The sequence below is a fragment of the Anabrus simplex genome, chromosome 10, assembly GCF_040414725.1.
Source record: "Anabrus simplex isolate iqAnaSimp1 chromosome 10, ASM4041472v1, whole genome shotgun sequence".
Lineage (NCBI taxonomy): Eukaryota > Metazoa > Arthropoda > Insecta > Orthoptera > Tettigoniidae > Anabrus > Anabrus simplex.
The window spans coordinates 59,276,756-59,294,836 of record NC_090274.1 but is presented as its reverse complement, the minus strand read 5'-3'; the positions used below and the strand labels follow the sequence as shown (position 1 = coordinate 59,294,836).

The 18,081-nt window shown below is 38.4% G+C and overlaps 1 protein-coding gene across 3 annotated transcripts in view; it reads right to left on the bottom strand.

The window, feature by feature from the left end:
- LOC136882406 (glutamine--fructose-6-phosphate aminotransferase [isomerizing] 2) overlaps window positions 1-18,081 on the bottom strand; it is a 211,509-nt gene that overhangs the window by 27,266 nt on the left and 166,162 nt on the right. For all 3 annotated transcript variants that reach the window (XM_067155038.2, XM_067155039.2, XM_067155040.2), the window contains one exon: window positions 3,178-3,293. In XM_067155038.2, the coding sequence (XP_067011139.1) occupies window positions 3,178-3,293 (116 nt within the window). The remainder of the gene's footprint in view (window positions 1-3,177; window positions 3,294-18,081) is intronic.

Here is an 18,081-nt window from a genome sequence, read left to right as displayed (position 1 = left end):
AGGTTTCACCCCTCAGAAGTGAGTCTGTTTGGAGGTCGTGGATAGATGTTACTCTTCCTGAGTTCACAGCGTTTTTAAAGATTGTGCAGTTTGCAGTAACTGTAAAGTGAAGGGACAGCAATGTGAGAGAGTGTTTTTCTAAAATTCTTGTAGATCTGCGGGCTAGATCGAAGTCCACTCAGCCTACGCGATTAGAATTGAGGAGCTATCTGACTGTGAGATAGTGGTTCCGGTCTAGAGAGCCAAGAATAACGGCCAAGAGGATTTGTCGTGCTGACCACACGTCCCCTCATAATCTGCAGGCCTTCGGGCTACGCAGCAGTCGCTTGGTAGGGCAAGGCCCTTCACGGGTTGTTGTGCCATAGGGTTTGTTTTTGAGTGCTTTGAGAAGTACCACACAATGCACAACTACAGATGAAAAGTGACTGTCTGAGATAATTTCAGGCTTAAAAATGCTGAAAATTTACCTGAATATTGTATTAGACTTTTATTATATATATTTTGTGTTTGCTTTAGTTGATTTTTATAAACATGCTCTCCATATATTTGTGCTGTCTCTTATCCTTCTGCAATCAAATTCTTAAATGGTGCTGGAGAGGCATGAGTGTTAAAAAAAAAGAGGGCTAAGGGTTAAGATTCTTCCTTAAACACTGTTTAAATGAAGCCGTGGAGCATCATTCCCGATTATTATTTAAATCCCTGATAAATGTCGCTTAAACAGTCAAGTTCAAGCGATTACCAAACATGACTGGCAGTGAAGGTAAAATGGCTGCAAGATTTGAAGATGATTTTGAAGATGAATACTGTATCTTGAACAGAATGAGAACCGGTGCAAAGGTATAATTGTGGAGACATGCGATCCTTTTGAAGAAATGAACTCATAGAAAATTTGTTCATCCAAACAAAGTTTACAGTAGAACCTCGATAATTCAAAACGGTCAAATCAAAGTCCCACCTAATTCGAAGAAGCTCTCATTCCCGCATGTTATTTAAATTGTTTAATTCGAAATATGGATAATTAGTCATTCGAAGAACAATGTCGGTCCCATTACCGACATTCAGACTTTTAATTCAAAACTGCCTTTATATTTTAAAAGGTAGTTTTTTCAGAGAAATTTAAATTCGAAATTTATCTGCATCATGATAGAACGCATCTTCCGGAATGTGCTGGGGTAGATTTCCGTATTTTCACCCACTTCAGTGTGTCTACAGTGTGCTTCATATTTGCTAAGTTTGAGTAAAATCGTAATTCTGTTGTATTCAGCGTTTTAAGGAACACCGTAATATCACTTAGCACGCAGTGTGCAGAGAATCTGTGAACACCGGCAATGCCGACAGTTGGAAAAAAAGCGTGGCTCATATAATAAATTTGTACGCACCAAATATTGTCAATGCCAATGAAACTGCATTGCTTTTTTAATGCCGAGCCCAAACGGACTTACGTTTTTATATGAGGGAAGTGCCAGCCGGAAAATCGAACAAGGGGGATCATTGCACTGTGTTGCAATGCACACGGAAGCGAAAGGCTTCTTCTCCTCGTCATAGGGAAATTCGATAAGCCACGATGTTTTAAGGGCATCGGGTACTTTCCATGCAAGTACAGGACATCTAAAATGCATTCAGTACAGTAATCCAATGAAAAAAGAACTTGCACAAGGGAGCCAGCATAATCTGTCCTCGTCTTTGAATCGTGCGTTTTTTTCTTTCGATGCGCGAGGTTATGTTTGCCAGTGATTTATCCATGTGCATCATTTGAATAATATAAATGCACCTTGTTGGATATATTTCGGGAATAGATTTTTCCAAGGCATTTGAAAGGTTTAAACTGTGAATCAAGCTGATTGCGTGCATTAATGCGTCTTAGAATACTTTGTGACGCGGCAAGGGTTTGCATTTCTGAATTATGAGATAAGTACCATGGCGGGAAATCGCACAAGGATAGATGAGTCACTGTACTGTGTTCGAATGCAGATGGAAACAAGAGACTTTCTCCCCTCGTCATAGGAAAGTTCGATAAACCACGATGTTTTAAGGGCATCGGGTACTTTCCATGCAAGTACAGGACATCTAAAATGCATTCATTTCAGTAATCCAATGAATAAAGGACTTGTCTTAGGATTTCGCCACAAATGATCTTTGCTCCAATACGGCTGATGATGACCCCTAGATGGGTCGAAACTAGTACCGTATAATTTTGTAATTTTGTGAATATATTGTATTGAAAAGGTGGAAACATTTACGTTATTATTATTATTATATATTATATTTTTTGCTCAGGGAAGCCAGCTTAGATTTCTCCTCGTCTTTGAATCATGCTTTTTTTTTTCTTTCTTTCATTGCGTGAGGTTATGTTTGTCAGTGAGTTATCCAAGTGAATACTGTATTGTGAATGTGAATACCGTAAATGCACCTTGTTGGACACATTTTGGACATTGTTCTTTTCCATGGCATTTCAAAGATTTAACCTTTGAATCAAGGTTAACTGTGTGCAGTACGGGTTTTAGAATATTTTTTGATGCGGCAAAGGTTGGCATTTCTAAATTAAGAGTTGGCGGTTAATTCGAAATCATGTAATTCAAAGTCCGATTTTTGCATCCCACCAACTTCGAATTAACAAGGTTTTACTGTAATTTCTTCTAGAAATGATATAAAATAACCTACAATTTCCAAAGCAGAGAAATCATCCTGTTTCTGCTAGCAATCTGCGATTTTATTCCAGGTTTCTTCTTTCTGTTTCATGGCAACTCTCTATTTATTTTCAATGACGTCTTTGTGTCTTATAACTAATTCTGCCACAATATCGGTTTTGAAATTGGAAAAATTAGACGTCCTTTTTCTCTTTCATTCTTTCATGTTGCTAATAAGTACTTTCAGCAATGAAGAATTGAATATTCTTCTATCTAACAAAGGAAACATGAAATCACCGTAGCGCGTTTGTAATTCTCCGTTTGCAAGCAGAACTTCACGGTAGTGTTCAATTCCACTGCCAACTAAACATGCTTAAGTAATCATTGATTGAGAATGGTGCTCCACGATTCCTTGTAACCAGTCTTTAAATTTAAAACATGTTTACGCACACATTGGTTAGCCGGATCTTAAACAAGGTTGATGCACTTGGCCATATGTACAATTACTTGCTCTTTTAAAATTCAGAAAAAGAATGTGTTCATTACATACCTTGATACCTCCAAGAACAACTGAGCCGGTTTCAAAGTTCATACGACCTCTCATAGTGTTCACCACAGATTCTGGCTGCTCGAAGATTTCCTTCTGCATGAAAGAGCTGTAGTTGCCTGCAATAAAAACATTCCATTTACTTGTGTGAGAAATGTAATGGAGACAGGGATTTTATATCCACAACATTAGGACCGCTACCATGCAAAAGATTGCAACATAGGATGTAGCAAGCAAGGAACCGCAAAAGAAGGAAGGAAAGATCTTGAGGAAGATTCTAGAACCTAGGTATGTGGATGGACAGTGGAGTCAGTAAAAAGTGAACTGAATGAAATAAGTTTCTTTATGATAGATCCATATTGAACTGTGATTACAATAGAGTTAAACTAACGTATTATTAAGGTCCACCTTTTCAATACGAAATGTACAGAGTTTAAATTACATAAATGATTAGGGCTTAAAGCAAAATAAAAATATAAATTCTGAAGAAATTCAACAATGTAAAGACACATAAGGTCTCATAAATATACATACCATGTGAGATATTGAGGAAAGAATTATAGAGACGTGCAGCACTATGTTAAAATATAACTCACCGAGCTCGATAGCTGCAGTCGCTTAAGTGCGGCCAGTATCCAGTATTCGGGAGATAGTAGGTTTGAACCCAACTATCGGCAGCCCTGAAAATGGTTTTCCATGGTTTCCCATTTTCACACCAGGCAAATGCTGGGACTGTACCTTAATTAAGGCCACAGCCGCTTCGTTCCCACTCCTAGCCCTTCTCTGTCCCATCGTCGCCTTAAGACCTATCTGTGTCAGTGTTATCTATGAATATCTTGAAAAATGACGTAAGTTCGTCTCAGTTCTTCGACTGTATAACATCAGAATATCTTGAAAAATGACGTAACTTCGTTTCAGTTGTTCTTTGAATTTATAACATCACATTTAAGGAGCCAGCATATACTGAATTCCTTGACTTGCAACTTAAAGATTTCCATCCCTAACAACTTTTTAATGATGTATGGCGCACTGGACTTTAATCGTAAATAAACAACGTGACTTTGGCTCAGTTGTTCTTCAATTGGATAACAGCATCTTAAAGCAGCCAGCATATACTAATCTCCTTATCCAACAACTTAAGGATTCCTATCTTTAACATCTTTTTAATGCACACTGGACTTTTTATGAATCTCTGCCATAGAGTTATTTTTTAACATAGTGCTGCACGTCTCTATAATTCTTTTCTCAATATCTCACATGGTGTGTACATTTATGAGACCTTATGTGTCTTTACATTGTTTAATTTCTCCGGTATTTATGTTTTTATTTTGCTTTAGGCTGATGATCACTTACTATTAGGTCGAAACTAGTCCCTAATCATTTATGTACTGGGCGAGTTGGCTGTGCGCGTAGAGGTGCGCGGCTGTGAGCTTGCATCCGGGAGATAGTAGGTTCGAATCCCACTATCGGCAGCCCTGAAAATAGTTTTCCGTGGTTTCCCATTTTCATACCAGGCAAATGCTGGGGCTGTACCTTAATTAAGGCCACGGCCGCTTCCTTCCAACTCCTAGGCCTTTCCTATCCCATCGTCGCCGTAAGACCTATCTGTGTCAGTGCGACGTAAAGCCCCTAGCAAAAAAAAAAATCATTTATGTAATTTAAACTCTGTACATTTTGTATTGAATACATAAGTTTAAAAAGTGAATTGTACAAAGAAACCAAAGGAACTGTGGAATCAATGGGGGAAAAAAGAGACAAGCTATATTTTAAGGAAATCACCTCAAAATGAAAAAACCATACGAAGGATCTTGATCCATTTTGGGAAAAATGGTTTTCCCCTTCTGGCTCACCGAGATATTGAGAAAATAACTATCAGACAGGAAGATGTCCACAATAGAAACTGGTTGGGGTGAATGGTGGCAAAGAAGAAGAAGAAGAAGAAGAAGAAAACAACTGCAAATAGTGTCAGGGTTATGTGACCAATGGCAAGTGCCAGGAGGGTTGCCCTTTATTCAGAGCATAATGTAGACAAGTACAATTAAAAGAGAACATCGCAGCTATAAGAAGTACAGACATATCTCCATGTTAACATACCATCAAGTTATTGAGATTTAGAATTCTTTTCTCACTAACAAGGGTAGGCTATGGTGCATGGGTGACCGATTCGATCCATGATGATGACCGTAGAAAACATATCAGATGTAAGGCTTTTGAGGCGTTTGCTCTATTAACCAGCGTTTCGTCTTAGGTCTGACACCAGACTCATCAGAGTGGGATGTGTCAGACCCTACCCACTGACGCTGGGGTGTATGCAGGTGAACTTATCAGAAGCCCTTATAAGAGGCACAGTCTGATAACTGCATACGGGAGATAAATCTCCACAATGGAATTATTGCCCGCCTTTTTTGACATACTCTATTGGTGAAAAATATCTAATTCCCTCCATGGGAATTTAGAATTTTCCATTCGGATGACTGTAGAATCAAAGACAGAGCCTTCACTCTATAGTTTCATAACTGTTGATGATCAATGACACGTTGTTCAAAGCAATAAAGAACAGAATTATGAGCTATTGTTATTTAACCATCTCCAGTTTCCTGGCTGTGGTGCAAGAGCGCTTTAAAATAGCATAGTTTCTGTAAGAATACTAAAGTAATCTTGTGTTTAATGAGTGATGTATACAGTTTTATCATTGTGTTGTGCGATGCGAAGCATTCTTCTTACACAGAATGCCGCTTTTGATTCATTTGCAAATTTCCTGGCATCCTCCCTCCACATAGAAGTACCGTATGTAAATTAGTAAAGTTCCACATTACCGGGTCCATTCTTAACAAGAAATCACGCAGGAGACAAACCGCTTTAACAGAAAAAAAGCTCGACGAATAGAACTCGAACAAAATCCCTGTCGCGTCTCCCTGTACAAGCTAATGTGTCATTATCTTCTGCCCACAAAGCAACAAAAATGATGAAAGCAAAACAATACAAACCCACCCCTGACCAATATTTAAGAGGACCTGACAGTTTCGCTAGGGTTCGGTATTGTAACTGGTTGCTTCAGTCAGTTCACGATGGGTATGTTGACTCAGATCTTTTATTTTATAGTGATGAAGCATGGCTACACTTAAGTGGCTATGTAAATAGTCAAAACAATCACTGCTGGTGTGCAGAAAATCCCCACCGGCTGCATGTCCGTCCACTTCATGACATAAAGATAGGAGTTTTGTGCGCAATAAGTGCTCGCAGAATTATACAGCCTATATTTTTCTGTGAAACAATAAATGCTGATCGATATATAGACCTCATTCTCAGACCATTCTCTCAAGAGCTGACAAAAGAAGAAAGGAGTAATGATTACTTTATGAAACATAATGCAACGGCACACATTGCTAATTGGTTTATTGAGGTAATAAGGGAAGTTTTTGAAGATTGTGTGGTTAATTATCCTCCTAGATCTCCTAATTTAAATCCCTGTGATTATTACCTGTGGGGGATGCTGAAGGGAAAAGTGTATATGAACAACCCTCACAGAAGAAAAGAACTACAAGAGAACATTACACAAGTTATTTCAAACATCATACGGGCTGAGATTCGCCAAGTGTCTGCAAACCTATTTACGAGGTGTCAGGCGCGTCTGACAGCTGAGGGACAACATTTCGAACATCAAATGTGATTACAACGTTTTATTAAAAGATTTGTGGGTCCACCTTATTCAATACCTTACAATTTTGTTGTGCAGATGTAATTACAACACATATTTCATTCAGTACTAGTTTCGACGCTATACTGCATCATCATCAGCTGAACAGAGGTTTTTAGAAAAATTGGCAATCGTGCAAGTTTATCAACATCAACTTAATCACATTTAAAATCACATTAATAATAATGTACTGTGTTAAAAAGTATACTGTCAATTTTCAATCCTTATTTTTCAATAAGTCGAAGACTTGCGGGTCTTATGCAACAAACCAATAAAAACATATGCAAACCGGTTTGCTCAATTATAATATAAAGTGAATTCAAAGTAGAACAACAACAACAACAACAACAACAACAAAAACAACGAAAATAGTCTTGAAAACTATTTGTGCTTAATTGATCACACTTCGTAAAACATCACGTAGTATCGTAGGTTTTCAAGACTATTTCCATTTTATATTTTGTTGTTCTACTTTGAATTCATTTTATATTATAAATTAGCAAACCAGTTTGTGTATGTTTTTATTAGTTTGTTGCATAAGACCCGCATGTCTTCGACTTGTTGAAAAATAAGGATGGATAAATAAACAGTATACTTTTTAACGCAGTTCGTTGCCATTAATATGATTTTAAATGTAATGAAGTTGATGTTGATAAACTTGCACGATTGCCAATTTTTCTAAAAATCTCTGTTCAGCTGATGACACAATAAAGCATCGAAACTAGTACTGAATGAAATATAATATGTTGTAATTACATCTACACATCAAAACTGTAAAGTATTGAATAAGGTGGAACCCATAAACTTTTAATAAAACATTGTAATCTTAGTTCAATACGGACAAACAATGAAGTTTATTAATTTAAATCAAATGTAATGCCAGGTAGGTTTTAGACTAATAGTTTAAATAGAAATGGATTTCTGTAAGTGTGAATTGCCGTGATTAGTGGGGAGGAAAAACGCGCATTATACCAGCTAGCGACAGAGTGTCATTTCGCCAACCATGCTGTGCTCTGAGTGGTGCTGCGGAGCAAAAAAAAAAAAACTCTTCTTCTTCTTCTTCTTCTTCTTCTTCTTCTTCTTCTTCTTCTTCTTCTTCTTCTTCTTCTTCAAATTTACACAATTTTACTCCTCTTCCTTGCAGATCATATTTTATTTGGGGGATCCACTGTATCCTTGGTCTGCCCCTAGGTTGCTTTCCCTCCGGATCTTTGTCAGACCATTTTTGTGCTACCCTCTTCGGATCCACCCTCTTCCCAGTGACCAAATCATCTCAATCTTGATGTTGCTAGAATTTCGTTAAGTGGTTTCACTTGGATGTCTTCGTGGACCTTTTCATTCCGGATCTTATCTCATCTCATTTTCTGCAGCACTGACCTCAGGAGCCTGGAGTCTGCTGTTATCCCCTTCTGTTGATGGTGCAAGTTTCCAGACTGTATGCACAAAGTAGGCCTTATACAAAGTTTTCTTAGATATGAAAGGAATTTGGCTGTTCCAGAGGAGGTTCTTGAGTTGATGGTACAAATGAGCTCCTTTCTGAATCCTATTGGTGATTTCATCTGTGCAACGGCCATCTCGAGTAATGCACCCAAGGTATTAGAACTGATCAAATTCTGTTACCTTCTTTTCATCCAGCATAATATTCATACTACTACTTTGCCAGCTAACCTTCATGCCTACTGTCTTTGTAAGGCTAATTTTTAGGCCAAACTCCTTAAACTGGTTTCCAGGCATCTAGTTTTGACTGCACTTCATCCTCCATGCAACACCAAATCACCACGTCGTCTGCGAAAGTCAATGCCTTGAAATCAGTACTGACACACTGTTTCACCCTCTTTATGATTTTGTCCATTACAGAGATGAATAGCAGTGGCGACAATCACTGTCTTGTTGCACTCCCTTAGAAGTAACAAACCAATCTGAATATCTGCTCCCTATTTGGACACAGCTCTGTGTTGTGGTGCCCTTATTGAACTGCGCGCCACGCGCCACGCGCCTACGTCCGCAGTAAACATGCCAGAGTGCAGCACTGGATAATATTAAACGTCAAAAACTTCATTTTAGGGTCCATATTGAATCGAGATTTACATTGAAATAGTAAAAAAGCAAGGTATTAGGATCCACCTATTCAGTACTAAATTATATGGTAAGTTATTAAGTCATCACATATTCATGTATTCAAACTTATGGTACCAGGTTCGCCAAAAACGATTGCCATCATCAGCCGAGGGAATCTTTACAAAGACATTCAAAAGAATTACAATGACATTTAACTTCTTATTGTTGACATATACTAGTAATTTAAAAGGATATTCATGTAAAAGCTGAAAGTATTTACAAATGTTATGTGATAGTCATTAACATTTACATAGTGAGGTGTACACCATAACAATTATATAATTAAAAGTTAACACACTGGAACATTTTTGAACTATCCACTATGTACTAAAATTTAGGTTGTTGTCAGTTTTTTCAATCATTAAAAAAAAAAAACACACACACACACACACACACACACACACACACACACACACACACACACACACACACACACACACACACACACACACACACACACACACACACACACACACACACACACACACACACACACACACACACACACACACACACACACACACACACACACACACACACACACACACACACACACACACACACACACACACACACACACACACACACACACACACACACACACACACACACACACACACACACACACACACACACACACACACACACACACACACACACACACACACACAATTTGTGTTTGTTAAACAGCTTGATTCATTTTAAAATTTTATAGGCCTTGTAGCCATATTGATAGGCTAAATGAGGCAATCAGTTTCTAGATCAAAGGAAGTTCCTCGAAGAAATTTAGGCTACTTAATTGTATCGACAACTTGGAATTAACAAAATTTTGAAGCCAAATAGATAATTTTAGTGATTCATAGACTACATAAGTCTATTTTACTTACATAGGACATAATGTGTATTTAAATAATCTATTTAGCTTCAAAATTTTGTAAAGTCTAAGTTGAATGTTCTATACAATTAAGTAGCCTATATTTCTTCGAGGAACTTCCTTTGATCTAGAAACTGGTTGCCTCATTTAGCCTATCAATATGGCTACAAGGCCTATAAAATTTTAAAATGAATCAAGCTGTTTAACAAACAATAAAATTGTATATATTTTGTAATTAAAAAACTGACAACAACCTCTATTTTATTACATAGTGGATAGTTCAAAAATGTTCTAGTGTGTTAACTTTTAATTATATAATTGTTATGGTGTACACCTCACTATGTAAATGTTTAATGACTATCACGTAACATTTGTAAATACTTTCAGCTTTTACATGAATATCTTTTTAAATTACTGGTTTGTTTGTTTGTTTGGCGTATGATGAATAATGACAACCCATAAACTATTTACACAACCAGTGAAAGATGAGTACAAAGTAAATACAAATTATCATATCTATACAGTCAAAGAAAGCAATTTACAAAGTTTGAAAGTACAAGAAGAAAACACAATATATTTACATCGCTATCCACCTATCAACTCTGACAGTTCATATATACACACTGAGTGTGAGTGATGTACATGTCACTAAATGTGAATGTCCAAACCCGCCACCCACTTCACTGCTTCGGGTGTTGCTGTGTTGAGGTCTTCCATGGTGCCAGTGAAAGCACGGAGTGGACATTCCTGCACTACATGTTTCATTGTTTGTCGAACCTCCCCACAATCACAGTATGGAGAAACTGACCAGCCCCAGGTGTGTAAAGTAGATGCTGTTCTACCTACTCCACATCTCATGCGGTTTAGTCTACTCCAGGTGCAACGTGGCAGATCAAAGCCTGCCAGCTTTGTGGATGGGTTATTAATATCCACTATTGCCCGAGCTGGGGATAAAGACCACTCTGTTAACCATTTAGAGGTGGGGTTGAATTCACTAGATGTTATCTTCACGGCTGTCTTCCAAGCAGGCTGGCGAGACTTCAGGCGTGTGCATTTCTGTCTGATATCCTCATGAACAGGTAGACGTTCATTCTTTAGCATTCTGGTCCATAGCTGAAAAAGGGCCTTCTGTCTCCTGATATGTGGAGGTAGTATATTGCTGAGAACCGGTAACCATTGGGTCGGTGTAGCACGAAGTGTACCAGTTATGATTCGCATGGTTTGACGAAGTTGTGAATCTACTAGCTGTGTGTGAGCACTGTTAAGCCAAACACCAGAGCAGTATTCTGCTGCAGAATAGACTAAGGCCAGAGATGTTGTCCTTAATGTGTTTCCATCCGCTCCCCAGGAAGTTCCAGCCAATCGTTGGAGAATGTTATTACGACTTTTTAGTTTGTTGACGGTTTTCTGCAGATGATTTTTGTACGTAAGAGACCTGTCCAATGTTACTCCTAAGTAACTGGGATTGGCACAATATTGTAGTTCAAGGCCCTTGAAGAATACCCTTGGATGGTGGTTTGCTTCTGCGTTGTTCAGATGGAATGTAGATGTCACTGTTTTCTGTGGATTGGGATGAAGGTACCATCTTTGAAAGTAGTCATCCAACAGTTCAAGGTCTCGGTTAAGAACTATTTCAGCTTCTGCGAAGTTGGGTCGTTGAATTGTAAGGCAAATATCGTCCTCATATATGAACTTTCGGGACACTGTTTCAGGCAGGTCGTGGATGTATAAGTTGAAGAGAGTAGGAGATAGAACCGACCCTTGAGGCAGACCATTGTTGACTTTGAGGAATTTGCTTCTGTTGTGTTCTGAGTGAACTTGAAATAGTTGGTTGCTTAACATTCTGTCAATTAGTGTAGTAATTTTTAAGCAAGGAACAGCTTTAATCAGTTTAAGCATAAGACCTTCCCTCCAGACTGTGTCATATGCAGCTGTAAGATCTAAGAAGACAGAGACGCTTTTCAATTTCTTCTCAAAACCAACCTCCAGATATGTGGTCAAGGACAGTACTTGGTCACTGCAGTCACGGCTGGGTCGAAATCCTGCTTGTTCAACTGGAAGGAATGCTTCGATGGCAGGTGCTATTCGGTTTAGTATCAGTCTTTCTAATAACTTGTAGGTGACGCATGTAATTCTTCTGAACGTCTTTGTAAACATTCCCTCGGCTGATGATGGCAATCATTTTTGCTTAAATTGGTACATAAGTCTGAATAAATAACTATATGATCGCTTAATAACTTATCACATAATTTAGTACTGAATAGGTGGATCCTAATAGCTTGCATTTCTACTATTTGAATGCACTGGATAATGACGTCACACCAACTTACAGTATAAATTGGCAAGCAGGATTAGCTGCCGACCTGTCTGCACCGTATTCCAGCCACGTAGGGTACCGCTATTGAAAATGTGGTCTGGACAGGTGGACTGACACAGGTCGAGAGGTTTCACCTCTGCACAGCTAATCAGCTATTCTCTTTCTCCCTCTCACTGTAGTCTTCTTTGCCTCCAGTATACTCATGACATATTCTATTGTACAGAAGGACTTTATTCCTTACTTTTCATTTCATGTGCTTTAAGATAGGGCTTCCCCTAACATTTGTGTTCTGGCAACGAGAATATTATTGTGACTTAAAGCACCCTCAGGAACTGACAACAGTCATTCTCACTAATAAGCATTATTGTAAATAATGTGCATAGTTAATTTTTATGGTCACCAGCAAGAACAACCTTTAGGTTCAATGCTATTTAAAGTGAATGAATACTTGTAAACTGGTGAATCAATAAAATTAAGTTTGTGTTTGTAGAAGTGTTTGCTTTTGTACACAACACTCTGACAATGGGTATACAGAATTTTCACTTTTCTGATAACGAAGTCTGGAACATTTCTTCTTGATAGACAATCCCAGATCTTGTCCCTAGGCATTCCCGATTGTCCCAAAATAATTTACCAATTATTGATGTATTGAAGCGTGCATTACGTAGGAGATGATTTCCATTAGCTGGAACTGTAAGTGAAGTAGTGGAGAAATTATTCTAAGGAGCATCATACAAGACAGCATCTTATTGATTGATGTTACAGTAAACCAAGTGTTTGAACACTCATCATCATCATCATCATCATCATCATCATCATCATCATCATCATCATCATCATCATCATCATCTTCCATTATCCAGCTGTAGCCGGATAGGGGCAAATATGGGTCCTTTCCACTTTCTTCGGTCCTTCCACCTCTCCTCCTCCAACACTGTGTTCCGGTCCAGGTTTCTTTCTCTAATTCTGCATTGGATTGTGTCCCATCTCAATCGTGGTTGTCCACGGCCTCTCCTTCCTTGCATTTGCATTTCCATCACCTTTTATGGCATTCTTTCGTCGCTCATTCGCCTTATGTGCCCAAACAATCTTAGTCAGCTCTTCTCTATTCTATCATTCATTTTTTCCACTCTACTTTCTTCCCGGATATTCTCATTCCTTATTTTGTCCCTTCTACTCTTCTGTATCATACTCCTCAAGAACTTCATTTCAGCTGCCTGTATTCAACTCTCATCCTTTTTTGTTATTGTCCAAGTTTCTGCTCCGTAAGTTGTCATGAGGACATAATACATCTTGTACATAGTTTCCATTGTTTCCATAACATGTTTCTTACACTATGAAAGAAACAGCTTCCAGCTTGAATCCTCTTACTAATTTCAGCACCCAGTCCAGCATTCTCCATTAATTCACTCCCCAGTATTTTAACTTCTCCAGTTCTTCCAGGGGCTTATCTGCAAGTCTAATCTGACCTTTCTCTTCTTTCTCCCCTCTAGTCATAACAAGCATTTTACTCTTTTCTACACTTATTTTCAATCCACATTCTTTGATCTTCCCATTCACCACAGCAACTGTTCTTGAACATTCATGTCCTCTTCTCCCCAAATCACAATATCATCTGCAAATATTATGTTAATTTCTCTTCCTCCATATACTGCTTTTGCTGTTCTCATGATGTCATCCATTACTATTGTAAACAGGATTGGGGATAGAACACTTCCTTGTCTCAACCTACTAGTGATTTTGAACCAACTTGTCCTGCCAACTTGTGTTTGCATGCAACTACAACATTCTTTGTACATTGCCATGATAATTTTTATTAATCCCAGTCCAATTCCTTTTTGCACCAGACTGTAACACTAAAAAGCATAATACATTGTATCATCTAGTTCTTCATAGAATCGTCCACTTTTGAAAGGGTGATCATTATATACCGAATCCACTGTCTCTCGGAGAACTTTTCCGATAAAAAGATGCGCTAGACATTGTAGACTTTTGGGTTAAGGACATGTGAATGATACTTCACAGAGGCTGTTGGTACACTTACACTGAAGAAATCACAACTGTTCAAATCCAAACACTGATGTGTTATTAACCTTCTTAGGACCAACTGACAATATAATGCCAACAAGGGCGCCCATACACGGGGGCAAGGTGGGGCCGCGGCCCTCCCTAGCTCTCAGGGAAAGGCAAAAATCTAATGTAGTCAGGTGTTTTCCCTTCAAGTTAATGATTTAAAAGTCAGTATTATGTAGAAGTGGTAATACTGTCTCCCACCAACAGGCAGGGTATACCGTGGGTTATTCTACCGCAGAATACAAGTCACCTTCAAAACTCTTGTAATTACAGTTTAGTTAAGTCAGAAAATTTATAGAAATTTTCTTGGCGACAAAGGGAGATGCCCGAAGAGAGGGGGTAACTGGTATAAATATGAAGGGACGCCATGACGAAGTCTCCTTCTCCTGATTTATGGTACGAAGCGGACGATAAAGTGTTGAGCTGCTCTGTGAAATCAAACAACAAAAGTAGACTAAGGTCAACCCCAGATTTTAGCCATTGTGGCTGGGGTCTTGACTCCAGGTGGAGATAGTTTCTTGAGTGGAAATAATTGTACCAGAAAGGATGGTCAAAGTACTGAATAAATTCTCCTGTGATAATTAAAGTAATTCGTGTGCGGAAGTAATTACAGTCCATCGTGTGCGCTCAAAGAAAAAAAAGTGAAGGGCATTTCTTTTTTTTAATGCTTTATTCCAGGAAACCTGAAGAAAATCATGATTTGTAAAGCCAGAAATGTAAAAATGGCTAAATAAAAATGCCAGGGTCGCAGGTGAGCCCTATGACGAACACTGGCGTGACTACATAAGGTATCTGACTTTCCATCTTACTACCTATTATATCTTGTTTCTTGATCTCTAAATGTGTATTTGAATGGGGTATATACGACGCAGTGGTCACCCCTATTAAGTTTTTGTAAATGTTAGAATACGACTAAAAGAGTCATTTGTTTTATTTTCCACTTGGATAAAATTTCTGAAGTCTTGCGAGTGCCGTATGATGTTGTAAAAAGTTATTGAATAGGGTTTCGAAGTGATATCAATTCCAATGTAGATCATCATTTCCGTGTGTTACCTGCCTATATTTTGTGATGTCAAATTATGATGTTCATTCGACGTAAAATTTTTCTGTCTGAAATTTTGACGTAAATAATATAAGAAATCCATGGTTACTCATTTTCAATCGAGTGGAAGTGCACTGTCGAGTGAGAGTATAGTGGGATGAATTTGGTCACGGAGTGAAACGTTTTTCTAGGCCCATTTTAAACTGTGTCTGACTGACAATAAAAAAGATCTAGTAGAAATTTTCAGTCATATTTTCGTAAAAATCAAGTTATATAAAATACGATATCATGTTATGCGAAGTTGTTCATTATTAATGCATTTGCGTATTAGACGTCATGAATTCTAGTAAGGATTTTATTCCAGTTCTTTGTCGGTGATAGTTGCGAGTGGGGAAACAGAGGTTAGTTGTCGTGCGAGTTGAGATGAGATTTGTTTATCAGGTTAGAGACCTGTCATTGAAGCCGGGACATGGAAGCCCGAGGAATATTTTATAATGTTGGGAATCAAAAGCAATATATGGAAATCCATGGCGGTATTAATTTGCGACGCGTATAATTATTGTGGGCATCTTGAAGCATAATTTGTGCATTTTGTTGGTTACAATATCGTATTTGTTTAATTATGTCGGCGGAGTTTAAAAGGGAGCATTTTGAGAAGCCAGTCAAGTAGAACGGGCCAGGTGTACCATGTTACTGCCAAGTGAACTTGGGGGCGAGAGGCCGGCAGCTGATGGGGTTCACCGTAAGATAACGGGACACGCGTGGAATTGAGATTATATTTCTCGGCCGGGGAGAACATTAAATGTTGGATTTAGTTTAAATTTTCATCCGGTAATAACCTGAGTGTTGTGGAATACTGTAAATTTGTTTAATTGGGGACGTAATGAACATTTGAAACCATGAACTTCGAGTATAATGAACAAGAGTAACCAAATTCAGGGTTGTCCAAAATATATAGAGCGATGGTAGTGGTGATTGTTTGTCTGTGAGGGGTGCGCAAACTTTATAAAACTGTTATGACGAGATATGGCATCGTAATTATATGGCAATTTGCTTTTGGTTTGTGCGTAGATTAATAGGGTATCCAAGTGTTAATAATGGCTAGGGTTAGATTAGATTTAAAGTAAGAGGTCATGAAACGAGATATATAAACTGGACATGAATGATTTAGTTCTTTTCCAGAAAATAGGAAGCAACAGATAAACATCGATAGGCTATTAAATTTGTGAGAACACAATTGCGTAGGAATTTGTGAAGAAACCAGAGTCCGCGGAGATAGAATTTGTTGTCCTTTAAGATTTTATTAAATCATTTAAATTTCTTTAATTATTAAATTCAGTGAAACCGCATTTTGAAATAACTTTAATGAAGTGAATAACTTGGAGATGCACTCTGGAAATCTTAGTTTGTTTTCTGGGGAATATGTAAATGGTATCACAGATATTTTATTTTAGAAATATTTTCATTTTATATTTAAGAAATTGTGTTACGAGAAACTTCTATTACGCTCTCTCACAAGACTAACAGACACTTGAAGTGCGCCTGCGCTGTGAGTGAGTTTCTACATTGGTTGTTCCCCCTCCTGTCCCTTCCCCTTCCCTTCTCAAACGTAGTCTTGGTGACTGGTTGCATCCAGCGTTAGACTCTCACTAATTATTTGTCGCTCTCTTGAGCAACTACTGGGAGTTTCCTTTCGAACCCAAGGCTTCTGGGCTGCGAACATCGGAGCGTAAGTCGTGAGTGAATGTTGTAGGTGTGTATTGAGTGAAAGGTTAATGCTTGTGGCTGCGAATGGGTGTGTGTAAGTGGATTTGAGTTGTGCTTCTGTGTGTGCTGTGCTGTTTGGATGGGCCGGGTTCGTAGTCCAGGGGCCTATGGCCAGTTGAAGGCCGTTTCTTTTCTTTAATGTTAACTACTTGTCTCTATTATATTTTCTGGGGATAACAGATCTCCTGTTCTGTCTTATACATAAGCGGCCAATAGAAGTTTATTGGTTTACCTTTAAAGAGTGTTTCAGCTATAATGTTATATATAATGTTGTACATATGTTGTTGTCAGTGAATAAAAGACAGATGGATTTACAGATGGAAAGCTTCCTCACCTCGGTCCACCTAGCTTCTTCTCTGGGAATGTTCCTATTTTCCTAGGCCCTTATGTTAGCACCTTCTCAATGGTAACGTAACGATTAAGGGGACATATCCGAAGGAAATGGATTTTACTGCCACAAAGTTTGTGAGCATTGCTACTGTTGTAATTATTTAACTTTGATTGATTAAGCAGTGAATGTGCTGGAGATAGTAAAGTGGAAACTTTGGTCATCAACCGATGTAATTTAATTGTGTTCAGCCTTCAGCCTAGAAACTTGGATGGTCAGGGAATCATCAACCTCAGTGACTTAGATTAGGGCCATATGTCACTGTAGCATCATTTTCCTTGCGGTCATCATCCACAATGACTTTAAAGTAACTTAGAAGTTTAGATGTCGGTCCATGACATAGACGCAGGTCACATCGATTCAATTAAGGGTCCATGTCGTATAACCACTGTGTGGCACACACCGATTGGATGGCCTTAATTATACCCAGAGTCCAGAGTTCGTGTTACGAGGGCTGGACCATAACGAATCACTATGATGGTACATGTGGTCTCACATGGAACCCGAATTTAAGGATTTCCAGACTTTCCTTTCTTTAATAAAAAAAAAATGAGACAATGGTTTCTAGTAAGAATGCCCATCAGGCAGACACGTCAAAGGCTCACCAGTGCTCTAACCTTCTAAGTAATAA